Source organism: Pleurodeles waltl, chromosome 12 (assembly GCF_031143425.1).
Source record: "Pleurodeles waltl isolate 20211129_DDA chromosome 12, aPleWal1.hap1.20221129, whole genome shotgun sequence".
Taxonomy (NCBI): domain Eukaryota; kingdom Metazoa; phylum Chordata; class Amphibia; order Caudata; family Salamandridae; genus Pleurodeles; species Pleurodeles waltl.
Window position 1 is genome coordinate 581304157 of NC_090451.1, and position 18271 is coordinate 581322427.

Consider the following 18271-nt stretch of genomic DNA (forward strand, 5'->3'; position numbering starts at 1 on the left):
TTCCAGCAACATGTGCACTCTGATGTAATGAGGCAAAAATGTCGTCATTTAAGATGACTGACACCCCACCCACCAAATAGCTATCCTATGGACCATTCCAAAATGTTACGGATATGTCCAACAGAGCAAATGGAAGTAGTCTTACCTATAGCACCTACTATATGCATATTAACTGTCGGCTAAACCCAAGAATGAATGACAGTGATATCCAGCAATGAATGAAGGCGGCTGGTCCAAAGCCTCTGCGTGCATGTTTTATTCTATAGTTATAAAATAGCTCTGGCAAGACAGCGAAAGTTGTCTCTAGCCCAGATCTAACAAAGTGAAAAATATCAGGGGTGTAGGAAATGGTGAAAAAGAGGAAATATGCTATTGAATGGACCCCCCTCCCCCCGCCTTACTTAGGCCATATACAAAACAAACCTGTTCTCCTTTTGGCATAGGATATAAAATGCGCAATATTTACAATATTTGGCATACTGCAAACCAAAAATCCATAAGATTTAGACGTCGATCAGAAGCTGATAATTCTCCATATTAATACTCTTTTATAACGTCACACCTGGTGCTAGGTTCTCAGCAATGTTCTCTACTTGCTTTCAAGCTGCCGCTGACTCTGCCTGTACCAGCAAGGGAGGACAATGTGTTGATTACCGTAATTACAAATGCATAGCTGGCGTAGAGACTGGAATCTGCAGTGGAGACACCTATCGAAGATGTTGTTTGCCCTGTGATGCCACCTGTAAGTAACACGTAATTAGATTAAGTTATGTCCGTGTATTCCAATCGTTATAAAATATGGACATGTATCTTGTTCAAAGGTGCTTAATGCCCTCATATTATAATCAGAAATAGGAGTGACGGTGAAAGGGTATGTATTGTTATTGTATTACTGTTTAAATGATTACTGAGGGAACCTACAAAAGATGAGTTTTATGGCACATGTTGTTTACGGTTACTCCTTGAAGTCTGCAACGCTCACACTTCCATGATTTGTGATTACAGAAGTAGGCCACTAATGTCAACTGCTGCAGTTTTTCAAACTCTTACCCCACTACAGGAAGGAGTTTTGTGTGGTGTGGAGTTTGGGCCTCACCATGTAATACTCACACAATACATCAGAGATGTTCCTTGGATTCACATCAGTAAATCCCTAGCTTAGTCTTGGTAGTGTGGCAAAGAGCTGTCAGGTTTTACATAGAGGAACGTGTTAAGCATTTCACAGCACAAACATGGACAGTAAGTAATTGACACAAATCTAAAGGAATCTGATACCAATTTCTTCCAATAGATCTTATTTTTATATACATTTAGACACCAAAATAAACAAAATAATAGGTTCAGGGGAACCAGAGTTATTGATGTTAGAAGACGATCACTGTAGGAATGGCACTTAAACATTGCTTTGAAGTCAATGGGAAAATGTCATATACTGAAAAAATGCGCTTACAATGTGAGTTGTGTGGAACACCTTGGGGGTTAAGCTAGTGTAGTCCCTGGGACAAAATCATGACAGTTAGAGCAGTTTTACCAGGCCTGTGGCATCCAGGTGCAGAGTTGTTGTCCTGACTGTCCTTGGTGCTGAACGAGACTCGAGCTGACGTCAATGGCAGGGATGACACTGGTGGAATTCGACCACTTGGGGGTCGAGCTGTGGGGAATCCTTACAGGGTAAGGTGGTGCGGGCCCTCGGACCAGGCCACAATTGTCAGTTCATTCCTACCAGGTCCCTGGGGTCTGGGAGCAGAGCTATCCTGGCTGTCCGTGGTGGTGAATGGGGCTGGCGCTGGTGCTGTTTGTACCGCAGGCATGACAATGCTGACAAACTGATGCAGAATCTCAGCTGGGGCTGGGCTGAAAATGTCAGGTCAGGGTGTCCCTCTTTTGCTGTGTAGCAGGGAGCAGAGTCTGGTCGTCGGTGATACAGAGTTTTTTTAGGTCCTTCTTTGAAGCAGGTCATCGAATCTGAGGTTCTGGGGCCCAGGCTGTCTCTAAAATCCTGGATTTAGGGGAGTTAGGGGTGTGGAGACTAGTGGCCAGTGGGCAGTTAGCTCCTACAACTAATCCGCCCCAGAGGTGACCACATCTGGTTGGACAGGTCACCTAAAGCTATCCAGAACTCTCTATTCTATCACTCCTAAGGTAACAGAAAACAAAATTTAGTCCAAGGACCTGGCTGCTCACCTAGAGGTGTGGTCAGTCTGCTGAGTGTGTGCACAGTCCAGCATACCTAATTTTCCACCTGACCATGAGCAAATGTGCCTTGAGGCAGGGGGAGGGCTATTTCCTCACTGAAAGACAACACTGATGGCTATCAGGGGCTGTGAAACCTTTGAAGCTCACCTCCCTGATGACTTTATTCACTAGCCTGGCTGATGGGAGGGTAGTGTGACCTCCTTAATGCTTCAACCTATTGTTCTGACCTCTTGAAGTGCCCAGGCTGCCTGGCATGATGTCAGAACTCTGTCTGAGTAGCAGGCTGCTAGGTCAGAGCACAAAGCAGGGTGGCAAACTGGGGGCCCAGCGCAAGTGTGCCTCCTTGGTATATGCGAGCCGTCCCTCGACATGTGAATCATGTTGAGGGAGAGAAGGCATGTTGTTTGACACCAAACTCGACATATTTAGGTGGTACCATCATGGAGTAAGCAGCCCTGGCAAACCAAGGCTTAAGTCCATTGTTATCCTTTTGACCGGCCTGCACTTATAGTGTTAATGGAAAGGACACTATAGAGACATGGAAGCTTGTGCTTACATGCCTGCACCTTCAGTATAATGCACCCTGCCTCCTGGCTTGTGTCTTGTGCTGCAAAAATAGGAAATCTGCCATTGCAATGGATCCCCCTGAAAGTCTGCACATTCTTTAAAGGCACTGAAGGTTACTGGTTCACCAAAAATACATCCACTGAAAATCTTCAGAAAATGCTTCAGAAACCTAATAGACTGCTGGATGGCCTTTTGGTCCTACCATTCAAAATGTCCTTTGCAGCCCGGAACATGTTTCAACCCTGAAAGTGGGATTTTGCCCTTTAGTTCTTTGTTTAATTTCACTCGCACCTTCTCACTACATAACTAGTTCGTGCTTGTGCTCATTTTCAAACCCACTGTACACTTGTTACGGATAGTGCTTAATTTGTGCTTGTTGTTTCCGGTGCTGAGCACCGGCACTTATTTTTGAGGGCCGGTGCTTATTCTTCGCCCCCAAGCATTTGCTGCGAGGAAAAGACACATATGGGAAAGACGGAGGAAGAGAAAAATGAAAAAGTGTCACAATGGGAGAAAGCAGAAAGCTGCAAATGTGATCTAAAGGGGCAGGGAGTAGCTTTAAATGGATTGAAGTGCTCCGAGATGGCCTTAGCAGTGTCTGACATATAAGGAGGTGCATAGGACTGTGCTAATCTTGGTAAGAGCACAGTCAAACTTGAGCAGTTTGCACTGATCTGGCAGTCTGCAATGGTAGGCCTGCTATCAGTACTTTAAGGGGTCACTTAGGGTGGCACAAGCTCATACTGCAGCCCTGGGAACTGAGGTACTGGGTTTTTCAGAACCGGTACTGATCCGGTAACCCAGCGGTGCCAGGGTACACCCAAAGACCTCGGGTACTTTCCTGATTCAGACCACAGAAACTCAGAGTCTTCTAGGTGAAGTCAAAGATCGAATTTATTGGCTGCAACCAAGTAACAAGCGTCCTAGAAGTACAACAGCACGGTTTGTATGTTCTCAGGAGACTGTGTGTCAATGCAAAATCAGGTTTCCTTATATACAGTTTTTTAAGCTTCAGGCAAACATTCTTGACATTTTGGTTGGTCATTCACATGTTTTCACTACAAAGGAAAAAACAGTGTCATGATGAAACCTCATATTTCATGTCATCCAACCCATAATAAATTACCCGGCAAGGCCTAGTATTTTACATCAGATAAGTGTGGACCCCCAATAAAAACGGGCACCTCCCCCTCGTAAAGTAAGAAGAAAAAAAGAGCAGGTGCAGGTGTGAGCAAGATTAGGCAGGGTGTGTGAGCGATAATAAGGGTTTTATGGCATGGTGTGCCTTGATGCTATCTGATTCGGCCACTGGGAGAGGGACTGACCAAACAGGTTTGGCCTGAGGCAATGGTTCCAGCTTGCCCAGGTCAGAGAAAAGTCAATCAAGGTGTACGTGTCCTTGGAATCAAATCTGACTGTATTATAAGCCTATGTGAGGGCAACTTTTTTTTAAAAATGGGAGCCACGAGTGCAGGACGAAAATGGCGATTTCGAGGTGAAAACGCTGCTGGAATTGAGAGATAATGCTCATGCTTATTGTACTAGTCATTATCGGTCTTTTGATACTAAAATCGTACTGCTGTGGCAAAGTAAATTACATGGGTCCAGAATTTTTAGAACCACAAACCCTCCTTTTGCCCTTACATAGGCAATAAACCTATTCTCATGCTAATCTGAGTCCAGGTCTATGTTTCTAAAGTCGTTGAGATGTTGCTGTAACATCATCCTAGTATTTAGCTCGTCTCTTGGTGCAGGTTTCCTTATGCATGATGTAACACAGAAACCACATATCGCAGGAGCACACTGCACGCATAGACAGAACAGGAAAAGAATGGCCAAGATCATCCCAGTGACCATCAGAATCTTCCATCCCCATGCTGATATCAGTTCCCAGAACCATCCCATTAATGACCAATCTCCTTTATCTAAATGAATAGATTCGGAAATTCTATGCAGTTTGGAGATGGCCTGGTATACTGTTGGAGCGTTATCTGGGACAAAAACACAGCAACTCGATTGGATCAATGTACATACTCCACCCCGGTCTGCAAGTATGACATCTAATGCGACCCTGTTCTGAAGGGTCATAAGACGATCCGACTGGAGCTCAGCAGTCAAGTTACCAAGGGCACCAGCGGTTTCAGCCACGGTGGATTCAACCACTCTTATCAATTGCCTTATGCTCCTGCTGTTACTTATTTGTCCCCAGAATGGCAGAAAACCCTTTACGAAGTCCCCAAATTCTTGTCCTGCAGTGTCTTCTTCACTGAAGACGCCTCTAACTATCCTTGTCTTGTGGTAATCTGCCGCTGCTGTGTAGGTAGGGGGCAACAGGAACGAAACGAAGCATGTGCCCGAAAAGTCAGGGGGCAACCATGTAAAGGCTCTATCATGGCAGATGAAATAGGTACCCTTAGCTGCCAAGAGCGGAGGGGAGGTCTGAGATGCGAAGACATATGTCTCAGTGCAGACGCTTTCCCCTAGCTGAGCTCTGGGATTCTTGCCAGTACCTTGCAGACACAGGTGACCCTGATGGGGTACAACCCAAATCAGGGAAGATATCTTAGCTTGCTGTTTCTCACTCATTGTGGCTTCATATCCGGTTATGTTCCATCCTATATATGCCATTGTCTCATCTCTGGGGATAGTCTCGTAGAAGATATTGTCCTTCATCATGTCTATGATACCTTTAACTAAAGCATCTTTCTTAGGGTTGTCTTCCGCAAAACGTAGGGGGTAGTGTGCATAGATGAATATCGTTCTGAATGCCCACACGGAACCATTGTGGCTGAAAGGCAGGATCAGATAAGGGATACCTTTATCTGCTGTGTGAGGCATAAGGCCACACACCCAACAGTTAGTTGTATTTATCACTAGTTGGTGTTGGTGCAAAAGCTGGATGAAGGAGTTATTAATGAACTCTAGTCTCCTAGCAGATTCATGTTTAGGGAGGAGTTGAAAAGAATGTGGGGAAACAGTGGAAGGAGGAGGTGTAGACGAGGTAGTGGGTGCCAATATCACGTTAAAACAGAATAAAATATATCCTATAAAAAACATAAGTATACTAAATAACATAAAAATGCACAGCAGCAAAAAACGTTTCCTGGTTATCGTTTCACATATTCTCTTCTTGAAACTCAGTCTTTCAACATGTTCTCCATTTTGGAAAGATTCCATCCTCTAACCGTTGCCGTTCGTGGCGGTTGGTTTACTTCACTTAGGAGTGTTCTGAATGTTCCAGGCCGCCCTAGAACAAACCAGACCTGTAGACCTTGTGTCCATAGGCTACCCCCCTAAGTCTTTTCAGCCACGATCCTACAGCTGAACCCGGATGGAGGTTCAAAAAACACAAAAAAAAGCAAAAAGGCATTCAAAAATAATTTTCCATATTGGAGAACTTTGCTAAAGGGAAGAAAAGTAAACTGTTTTATTTGTCCTTTATTCTTGGTCGTAGATTATAACGGTTAGTCCCAGGTATCATGTGGTCCTGAAAAAGGAGTTCAGGTTCTGTAGTGTCCAATCGAACTGACGGTGATACTGCTGATTGTAAAATGTCATCACTTTCTTTCTCAGTGAGTGTTCCTTTTATTCGTGCATCGCTGAAAGGCAGAAAACGTGGCACGGTTTCAGTCTCTGAGTCGGCGACACCTTCCTGGACCCACCGGTCATATGGCAGAGGTAGGGGTACCCTTTTGCAATGGGTCCCATGGATCCAGTGTTTCTTCCCTTCTACTCAAACAGCTGATCTTGTGGAGAGAAGAACGAGGTGCGGTCCGGTCCACCTGGGCTGCTCGTTTTTGGTTCGCTGAAAGTTCTTTATTAAAACCCAGGATCCAGGCTCAATGTGATGACCTGGAGATTCAGAGACCGGAGGCAGGGTGTCGTGGACCTGTTGATGTAAGACACGCAATTTAGCCGTCAATTCATACAGATAGTCAAGCAAAACAGGATGCTCTATCTCGCTAAACTTCTTGGGCCTAGGCACTCCCCATATATTGGCCGGGCGGCCGAAGACTATTTCATAAGGACTAAGTTTCACTAGTGAATGCACAGTCATTCTGGTTGATAGGAGTGCTAAGGGTAGAGCGTCAGGCCATTTGAGACCAGAGCTCGCTTGTATCTTGGCCAATTTTAGCTTTAGAGTGCCATTATAGCACTCCACTAATCCAGCTGATTGGGGGTGATTTGCAGCGTGAAACTTTTGGTTTATGCCTAGCCCTTCGCATACTTTCTTCATCACTTGACCCACAAATTCACTTCCATTGTCACTCCAGATCATTCTCGGCATTCCGAATCTAGGGAAGAACTCTTTCACAAGGGCTTTGGCTGTGGATAGCGCAGTATTGTCTTTTAGGGGATAGGCTTCCACCCATCTTGAAAAGGCACAAACAACAACGAGTACGTATTTTAAGTTGTTGCACCTCTCCATGTGGATGAAATCTAGCTGCAAAACCTCAAACGGATACGTAGGAGGTGCAAAATGACCAGCTGGAGTTGGGGTTCCTCTACCAGGGTTGTGTTTCAGGCATACCATGCAATTTTTAACCACATTTTCTGCGCACTTGGGAATTCCTGCATTTTGCCATACTGGGGCCAACAACTTACAAATCCCTTTCACACTGATGTGAGCCATTCCATGAGCCATTGTAACTACTGCAAGCACATACGCATCGGGTAGCAACCATCTTTGATGTTCTGACAACTCGACCCAACAACCATTCGCTTCTTTTTTTGCAGCTGCCACGATGCCACTTGCCACCAGTTTGGCCATATTTCAGAGCTGCAACATCACTGGAGTGCCCAAAAGCACAAGGTGTGCAATACTCAGAGACATGGCCAAGGTAAGAAAGGCTGAAAGACGACCACCACTGAACAAGACACACAAGCTGAAACGTCAAGACTGGGCCAAGAAATATCTCAAGACTGATTTTTCTAAGGTTTTATGGACTGATGAAATGAGAGTGAGTCTTGATGGGCCAGATGGATGGGCCCGTGGCTGGATTGGTAAAGGGCAGAGAGCTCCAGTCCGACTCAGACGCCAGCAAGGTGGAGGTGGAGTAATGGTTTGGGCTGGTATCATCAAAGATGAGCTTGTGGGGCCTTTTCGGGTTGAGGATGGAGTCAAGCTCAACTCCCAGTCCTACTGCCAGTTCCTGGAAGACACCTTCTTCAAGCAGTGGTACAGGAAGAAGTCTGCATCCTTCAAGAAAAACATGATTTTTATGCAGGACAATGCTCCATCACACGCGTCCAAGTACTCCACAGCGTGGCTGGCAAGAAAGGGTATAAAAGAAGGAAATCTAATGACATGGCCTCCTTGTTCACCTGATCTGAACCCCATTGAGAACCTGTGGTCCATCATCAAATGTGAGATTTACAAGGAGGGAAAACAGTACACCTCTCTGAACAGTGTCTGGGAGGCTGTGGTTGCTGCTGCACGCAATGTTGATGGTGAACAGATCAAAACACTGACAGAATCCATGGATGGCAGGCTTTTGAGTGTCCTTGCAAAGAAAGGTGGCTATATTGGTCACTGATTTGTTTTTGTTTTGTTTTTGAATGTCAGAAATGTATATTTGTGAATGTTGAGATGTTATATTGGTTTCACTGGTAATAATAAATAATTGAAATGGGTATATATTTTTTTTTGTTAAGTTGCCTAATAATTATGCACAGTAATAGTCACCTGCACACACAGATATCCCCCTAACATAGCTAAAACTAAAAACAAACTAAAAACTACTTCCAAAAATATTCAGCTTTGATATTAATGAGTTTTTTGGGTTCATTGAGAACATGGTTGTTGTTCAATAATAAAATTAATCCTCAAAAATACAACTTGCCTAATAATTCTGCACTCCCTGTAGATAGTCACTTTCATTCCTTTTGATACTGTACATGCTCTTGTTAGGGCTATTAACTCAGCTGCTTGGGCTGAATTATGTGGGATACGTGCAGCTTCAACAATCGTACACAAAGTTGTCACAGCATACGCCGCAGTCGTGTCACCATTCGGGAGCTTAAAGCATGAACCATCCACCCACAAAGTACCATCACTCTTTGCAATGGGAGTGTCCAGAAGGTCTATTCTCCCTTTCGTTTCTTCTTCTGTTCTATGGAGACAATCATGTTGTTCAGAAGTATCTAACTCCGTCACAATTGGCAATAACGTAGCTGGGTTAAGTGTAGTGCATCTTTTTATATGTACATGGCTTGCTAACAATGTCAACTCGTAACCTGACAATCGAGCACTAGTTAAATGCTGTGTCTTGGTTCTGTTTAACAACGTGTCCACTGCATGTGGAACCATTACGATTAATGTGTTATTCATCACTAAACCAGCAGACTGTTGGATAGAAACAGCAGCTGCCGCTGCCGCTCTTAAGCAGCTCGGTAGTGCCTTAGCTACTGGGTCTAAGGTTGAAGAGAAATAGGCGCATGGACGCTCCCTGTCTCCAAACTGTTGTGTCAAAACTGCTAACGCACAACCTTCTTTCTCATGGACATACAATGTAAAAGGCTTGCTGTAGTTGGGGGTACCCAACACAGGAGCTGAACATAATGCATCACGTAATTTGACAAAACTTTTCTGACAATCTTCAGACCATAGGACGGGATTTGGTGTATCTTTACAAGTTAATGCCACCAAGGGTTTGGCTATTAACGAAAAATTAGGTATCCATTGTCTGCAATATGATGTAATACCCAAGAAAGCACGCACTTCTCTTTGTGTTCTTGGAACACTCATTGCTGCAACAGCCCTGATTCTCTCTGGGGTCAGTTGCCTTCCCTCCTTTGAAAAGAGATGACCTAAATAGGTCACTTCTTTTTGACAATACTGTAACTTTGAAAGGGACACTTTGTGGTGTAAATCAGACAAATGACGCAATAATGACAATGTTGCTTCTTTGCAGATCTCCTTAGTATCTGCGGCAACTAGCAAATCATCGACATATTGAATGAGAGTGGCGCCATCAGGTAACATAAGAGTGTCAAGTTGTGCTTTCAAAGCCTGACTATAGATAGATCGACTTTCACAATAGCCTTGAGGAGCTCTCTTAAATCTGAAGCTTCGTCCTCCCAAATTGAAGCCAAAAAATGTCCCTGCTCTCTTCTGCAATAGGGATGCTGAAGAAAGCATTTTTCAGGTCTATTACTGAAACCAAGTGGCTGAAGCTGGAATCATTGTCAACAATGCAGTGATATCGGGGACGACTGGAAACTGTGGCACAACTATTTTGTTCACCTCTCTAAGGTCAATTACAAACCTATAAACAGGTGGCTGAGTAGGGTCAGTATGCTTCAAGACAGGCAAAACAGGACTATTGCAAACGTTGCCTCTTGTCTCTTCAATTACATCCTTCTCAATCAGATCACGAATAATTGCCAACAACGCTTTTTCCCCTTCACTAGAGATCTTGTATTGGGGAATACGTGGCATTTTAACATTGGCTTTTAATGTTATCACATATGGCTGAATTTCCAAAAGACCTACATCATTAGGTCCAGTAGCCCAAAGAGTATTAGGAAGAGACGAAAATTCTGGTGGAAATCTGTCCTTTGACAAATACATTGGTGAAACCACTTTCTTACCCAATGTGAGTTGCACTCCAGAAGGAGAGCAATACAATGTCGCATACAATCTCTTTAACAGATCTAATCCTAACAAGTTCTCGCCACAACCTGTCGTCAAAATAAGGGGTGTTTCAAATTTACAAGGTCCAACAGAAAGAGATATAGGGTTAGAAATCGGATTTCTAACTGGGGCGCCGGAAAACCCTACTGATACATTTGTTTCGCCAGACAAAGGTGCGCCAGGGAGTTTTGAGTGCATAATAGAACTCTTGGTAGCACCAGTATCCAACAGAAAAGGTTCTGACACACCTGATGCAATCACCTTAACATAAGGCCCACTCTGATCTACTGTAACTGAAACAACTCCCTCTCTTTGTCTATGGCTGTCCTAGCAATCATTACTGTCCAAATGCTCATCCTCTGTATAGTAATCATCAGTATAGTACTGAGCCGTCCTACCAGATGCATTAACCTGTTGATCAAATCTGTTCATTGAGTTTTGAGGGAGGAATGGGCGCGCGCTCTGGGGAACATATCCACGTCCTCTTCCTCTAGGTGCTTGTGGAACACCTCGACCTCTTAAACCGGAAGTACCATTTGCGCGCTGGAACAAAGCATGGCAACTATACTTGAGATGACCCTCTTCCTTGCAATATGAACCCTGATTGGGACCTACTGGGATACGTGGTTGAGCATACTCGGCTCTTTGCGAGTTTCTCTGAAACGGTTGGGGCTGATAGTTATTCTGATAGTTGTTCTGTGCACCACTATTCTGACCACCACGTGGCGGGTACGCTTGTTGTAACCGAACCTTCGTTTTCAATTCTTTTGTTTTCTTTTCTACTCTATCTCTCTCATCTTTATCTCTATTTTCGTAGTACTGTGCAGTAGCCAATATCTGTGCTGAAGAGGAAACTGCCCAAGAACTTTCTGAGTCTTTTAACTTTTTACACAACTCAGGAAGCAGATTATGCACAAATTTATCGACGAACAAACGTTGACCACCTTCCGTGCTCATATCTTGACCACTGTGGTCCACAAACGTTTCTTCAAACCTGGTGAAGAAATCTGATACCGTTTCTTCTTTCTTTTGCTTACATGCAGACAATTTATCCCAGTTTACACGCATCGCAGGCATTATAGTTTTCATGTAATCAATAATCCTACCAGGAAGCTCTGTCATTAAAGGCTCAGGTTTAGCACCACCAATTTGTCGGGCATCTGTAGCAGCAATATTAGCCCATGTGTCACCTAACTCTTGAGCATGGTCTGTATGGCGAATCTTTCCCCATAAAGGCTGTGGAACAACATTCCCAAACAACATGTCTATGTCAGCTAAATTCATAATGCAAGACCCCGCAGTCTGTGACAATTCATTGTAATACCCTGTAGGATTCTTACGGGGATCAGGCAATGTCTGCTTAAGGGCTAAAACTTCAGCTCGCTTCCATGGAACGTGTACCCATACACGCTGGAAATGAGGCAGGACAGGTGGATTAGCATTTGGGTCCCCTTCCCTCCACTGTGGGGGAACTTCTCTCATGGGGTACTGTTTCCCTTTCTTTTTAGCAGAAGAATCATATTTAAACAATAACCTGGAAACACCTTCAGTCCTAAACGACAATAACATCGCAACTGCTTTCTCGACATCTGAACCCAGAATCAAACCTGTCGCAAAATCGAACCGTACACGACACAACTTAGGCGGATTGGGCTCCAAACCATTTTCCTCTAAATCCTCAGAAAGAAAAGTACACATTTTCTCAAAAACGTATCTCTGTTTCGGTTATTCCCACTGATGGAAGACATCCATAACAGACTCTAGTTCATATCTCGCTGGTTCAGTAACCCATTTATGCGCCAAATAATTCAGTGTCTCTTTCTCCATACCATCAGGCAATTGGCTACGCAATTGTTTACGCTCTGAAACTGGGGTCGTAGCTAATGACCCAAAGAGAGGGGATAAAAGACTAGTCACAGTGTTTGTCATTCTCTGACGGATAGAGGGAGAGGTTGACAAATGAACAGGAGGAAAAACAGAATGAGACAAGGCAGAGACAGAAGCAGTGTCAGAAACAATACCAGGAGTGGTAGTCGCCATAGTAGTCAAAGTTGTAGGAAGTAAAGGCAGAGCAGATGTCAAAGCCGGTGGCCCTTGAGGAGGCTGCACCGGAGGAATAGGAACCAACTGAAGAATAGCTGGTGGGTGCTGGGGAGGAGCAGGAGGCAATGCAACCACTGGTTGTGCAACTAGAGGTTGCGGAGGTGCCGTTGCATTCTGCGCATAGGGTGGTGGCGAACTTAGCAAATGCGACATTAGGGGATCTTTTTCAGAGTCTTTTGCTGCATCTTGCTGAAGAGGCGGCAAAACTGGATAGCATTTATCTACTGTCATTTTATGTCGCCTATGCAACTGCTCATTCAACTGTTCTACTTCATTATCTTTAAACTGTATAGCAGCTTGCATAATCGAAATACCTTTTTCTCTCTTATTTTTCTTAGCTAATTTAATTTCCTTTTGCTTGGCTTCCTTACGCCATAAGCGGAAAGAATCAAACATTGCCGGCCGGGCTTTCTTCTTAAAAAGTCTAACTTCGAGGTTATCTAAGATTTCTGTGTCAAAGCTACCATTTTGGGGCCATTTTAAAACACCATCTTTTCTGGTGTAACGGATCCATACTTCATTATATGTGATGGGGCCTACTCCGTGCTTCACATATAATTCATAGGTTGGAGTTCCAATCGGAGGAACCGGACATGAGTCCTCCAACCGGGAGTCCCTTTTACAACCAAGACAAAACAAATTTCCAAGTCTGCTAAGACCAGGCATCTTCGCTCACTAGTCTAGCTTCAAACTTCAAAGGATTATCGTTTACGATAGTCTCGTGAATACACGAGTCCTTCGGCTTTGGTACTTGCAAGTTCCAAATCAAAGTGATCCCGAAGGGATACCAAACCAAATGTCCAACTAAGGACCAAACCAAGTGTCCAACTAAGGACTGGGAGACGCTCCACTGATACTTAACTGAAAATATCGATGACGTCACCAGAAGACTCGTCTTATCGTTTCGCTCTACCAAACATCAAGGGTCCAAATCAGGGCGACAGCCAGGGCAGCAGTCCTTCGTAGCCGTCGGGAAGCGGGGAACCTCGCAGCAAAGACTTTCGGACCACGTCGACATGCAGGGGTCGATGAAGTGGCGGCCTTCCTCCAGAATTTTCACACGAAGCTCCTCACGGACCTTAGGCTTGGACCGGTACCGCTGGTATCGCCCCACGTTGGGCGCCAACTGAGGAACTGGGTTTTTCAGAACCGGTACTGATCCGGTAACCCAGCGGTGCCAGGGTACACCCAAAGACCTCGGGTACTTTCCTGATTCAGACCACAGAAACTCAGAGTCTTCTAGGTGAAGTCAAAGATCGAATTTATTGGCTGCAACCAAGTAACAAGCGTCCTAGAAGTACAACAGCACGGTTTGTATGTTCTCAGGAGACTGTGTGTCAATGCAAAATCAGGTTTCCTTATATACAGTTTTTTAAGCTTCAGGCAAACATTCTTGACATTTTGGTTGGTCATTCACATGTTTTCACTACAAAGGAAAAAACAGTGTCATGATGAAACCTCATATTTCATGTCATCCAACCCATAATAAATTATCCGGCAAGGCCTAGTATTTTACATCAGATAAGTGTGGACCCCCAATAAAAACGGGCACCTCCCCCTCGTAAAGTAAGAAGAAGAAAAGAGCAGGTGCAGGTGTGAGCAAGATTAGGCAGAGTGTGTGAGCGATAATAAGGGTTTTATGGCATGGTGTGCCTTGATGCTATCTGATTCGGCCACTGGGATAGGGACTGACCAAACAGGTTTGGCCTGAGGCAATGGTTCCAGCTTGCCCAGGTCAGAGAAAAGTCAATCAAGGTGTACGTGTCCTTGGAATCAAATCTGACTGTATTATAAGCCTATGTGAGGGCAACTTTTTTTTTAAAATGGGAGCCACGAGTGCAGGACGAAAATGGCGATTTCGAGGTGAAAACGCTGCTGGAATTGAGAGATAATTCTCATGCTTAGTGTACTAGTCATTATCGGTCTTTTGATACTAAAATCGTACTGCTGTGGCAAAGTAAATTACATGGGTCCAGAATTTTTAGAACCACAGAACCCTTTTGCCACCTATGCCCTGGGTACTATCTACTAGGTCCTTACAAAGGGGTACAGTCTTGTCAATCAGGTAATTGCCAAGTCGACTTAATAATTTAGGAAGGGATCACGGGCACTGGGGGCTGTGTAGCAGGTTCCCAGTGCATTAAGCGAGTCATACACATCAGCATTGGGAGCAAAAAGTGGGCGGTGACCATTCACAAAGTGGCACTTCCCTACACACACCCTCACATGAAAAGCAGAAATAGTTAAATGAACATAAACTTCTTTCTTATACCACTGCGCCAACAGCTTGTGTCTTGTGCTGCAAAAATAGGAAATCTGCCATTGCAATGGATCCCCCTGAAAGTCTGCACATTCTTTAAAGGCACTGAAGGTTACTGGTTCACCAAAAATACATCCACTGAAAATCTTCAGAAAATGCTTCAGAAACCTAATAGACTGCTGGATGACCTTTTGGTCCTACCATTCAAAATCTCCTTTGCAGCCCGGAACATGTTTCAACCCTGAAAGTGGGATTTTGCCCTTTAGTTCTTTGTTTAATTTCACTCGCACCTTCTCACTACATAACTAGTTCGTGCTTGTGCTCATTTTCAAACCCACTGTACACTTGTTACGGATAGTGCTTAATTTGTGCTTGTTGTTTCCGGTGCTGAGCACCGGCACTTATTTTTGAGGGCCGGTGCTTATTCTTCGCCCCCAAGCATTTGCTGCGAGGAAAAGACACATATGGGAAAGACGGAGGAAGAGAAAAACGAAAAAGTGTCACAATGGGAGAAAGCAGAAAGCTGCAAATGTGATCTAAAGGGGCAGGGAGTAGCTTTAAATGGATTGAAGTGCTCCGAGATGGCTTCAGGATTACGCTGCCTCAATATTCCGTATTCCCACATTTAATTGCAGCAGCCGCATTTTTAAGAGGAGAGCTTTGAGCACCGGCACCTTGTTATTTTCAAATTAAGCACTGGTTACGGTTCAATTCACATTCCTGGTCGACAAATAATTAAAGACCATATTCCCTCACAAGTTAGCCAAACCTTGTGCATATCTCTCCACATCGTGCTACAAATTCCCCTCAGAATTGCAATAGTGTATCTGTGATAGCTTCTGGGAACAGAATAGACCTTTGAAGGTAAAAATGATAAAACAAATACAGGTGCAGGAGATGGCTCCGTTCAGATAATATGAAACAACAAACAAGATGCTGCGATAACCAGACGATGTGTAATTAATGTTAAGAAAATATATGAAGGTGATGTAACTCGCAAAAAGCAGGTAATATTCTTTGGAGGTATCAAGAAAATCACACTCAGCTCTACGGTTCCACATTCTCCTTAGCAACCGTTACCCTTAAAGAGCTTGTTGTTCCCAGGAATGGTAAATGATTCAGTATGACCATATTGGAATACCTGTTCCAAAAGTAGATTTGTCCATGATTGGTCAGGGTTTACATTTAAATAGTTTTGATAAAGGGAGAGAGAAAGAGTGAAATAGGTGAGTGGGAGAGCACGGCAATGTTTGCCTTATAGCCTAACCGATCTTCCATTTGTGATGGGGTCATCAGTTTTATAAGAAATTCCATTTACACCTTTAATTGATGTTATGTGTATTTGTTCTCTTTTGTAGGAAAGTTGACTCATTGCTCAACTTGTATCATAATTTCCATTTAATGTGTTTGATCGCTTCTCAGGCATTGCCAATGACAAGTCATGGTCGACTAATGATGGAGGCTGCACCAGCAAAGGTGGAGTGTGTCAACTAAATAGCAACTATTGTGATGGCTCCTACTCCAGTGGTCTGTGTGGAGGGCCAACACAGCGACAGTGCTGCTCAAAGTGTAAGTGTCATCTAGTATCCTCAAAACCAGCATATTGTAATGTAGTCTATTTTTTTTAAAAACAATCAAGTTTCATGTTTTTATTTCAACATGTTTGGTAGCTGCTTTTCAGTGCGTCACTAACATGAAAACATCCACAAAAATAGTATTGGTTTGAAAACAAAAAGGCAGATTAAAAACAAAAATTTAAGATCTTGCACATTTGGATTATGCACATGTAGTGGTTAGATCACTTTTGAGTAGACTGCCTGGTGGACAGCCGTTTCAGTTTTGGAGGAAAGTCCATGCTGTAGCATTCAGGGCTGTTACTTTCAGTTCAGAAGTGCATTTCCGCAATAGGTCCCGATTGATCTTTAGAAACTGTGATAGGTTACTTTTTCCCTGCATGAAACAGTATGGTCCCTGTGCTTGAACCACTTGTGACTTTGTACCTTCAGGACTGTTATAAGGACTTTGGCCCAGATTTACAAGAATCTGGAGCATCAAAGATTTTTTGCGCCCCGCCCACCACCTAACAACCCCATGGGTGCGCCATATTTACAATACGGCGCACCATGGTACACGATAGGCCAATAGCATCAAAATGTTTGATACTATTGTGGAGCTTTGCTGCACTAGCATAAAAAATGTTGATGCTAGTGCCGTAAAGTGCAAGGAGGCCTATTGATTTTAATGGGTGCATCCTTTTAACTCCTTCTTTGAGCACGCACAGTGTGAGAAAGTAGCCTCTTTCTAGCCTTGTTACCCCCACTTTTGGCCTGTTTGTGAGTGTATGTCAGGGTATTTTCACTGTCTCACTGGAATCCTGCTAGCCAGGGCCCAGTGCTCATAGTGAGAACCCTATGTTTTCAGTATGTTTGTTATGTGTCACTGGGACCCTGCTAGCCAGGACCCCAGTGCTCATAAGTTTGTGGCCTATATGTATGTGTTCCCTGTGTGATGCCTAACTGTCTCACTGAGGCTCTGCTATCCAGAACCTCAGTGGTTATGCTCTCTCATTTCTTTCAAATTGTCACTAACAGGCTAGTGACCAATATTACCAATTCACATTGGCTTACTGGAACACCCTTATAATTCCCTAGTATATGGTACTGAGGAACCCAGGGTATTGGGGTTCCAGGAGATCCCTATGGGCTGCAGCATTTCTTTTGCCACCCATAGGGAGCTCTGACAATTCTTACACAGGCCTGCCACTGCAGCCTGAGTGAAATAACGTCCACGTTATTTCACAGCCATTTTACACTGCACTTAAGTAACTTATAAGTCACCTATATGTCTAACCTTTACCTGGTAAAGGTTAGGTGCAAAGTTACTTAGTGTGAGGGCACCCTGGCACTAGCCAAGGTGCCCCCACATTGTTCAGGGCCAATTCCCCGGACTTTGTGAGTGCGGGGACACCATTACACGCGTGCACTACATATAGGTCACTACCTATATGTAGCTTCACGATGGTAACTCCGAATATGGCCATGTAACATGTCTATGATCATGGAATTGCCCCCTCTATGCCATCCTGGCATAGCTGGCACAATCCCATGATCCCAGTGGGCTGTAGCACAGACCCTGGTACTGCCAAACTGCCTTTCCTGGGGTTTCACTGCAGCTGCTGCCAACCCCTCAGACAGGTTTCTGCCCTCCTGGGGTCAAGCCAGGCTTGTCCCAGGATGGCAGAACAAAGGACTTCCTCTGAGAGAGGGTGTTACACCCTCTCCCTTTGGAAAATGGTGTGAAGGCAGGGGAGGAGTAGCCTCCCCCAGCCTCTGGAAATGCTTTCATGGGCACTTTTGGTGCCCATTTCTGCATAAGCCAGTCTACACCGGTTCAGGGACCCCTTAGCCCTGCTCTGGCGCGAAACTGGACAAAGGAAAGGGGAGTGACCACTCCCCTGACCTGCACCTCCCCTGGGAGGTGTCCAGAGCTCCTCCAGTGTGCTCCAGACC

At 44.4% G+C, this 18271-nt stretch overlaps 1 protein-coding gene across 1 annotated transcript in view; it reads left to right on the forward strand.

Moving 5' to 3' along the window:
* LOC138267554 (uncharacterized) overlaps positions 1-18271 on the forward strand; it is a 417805-nt gene that overhangs the window by 256595 nt on the left and 142939 nt on the right. Inside the window, exons 4-5 of the mRNA XM_069216603.1 lie at positions 605-742; positions 16185-16331. Coding sequence (XP_069072704.1) covers positions 605-742; positions 16185-16331 — 285 coding nt within the window. The remainder of the gene's footprint in view (positions 1-604; positions 743-16184; positions 16332-18271) is intronic.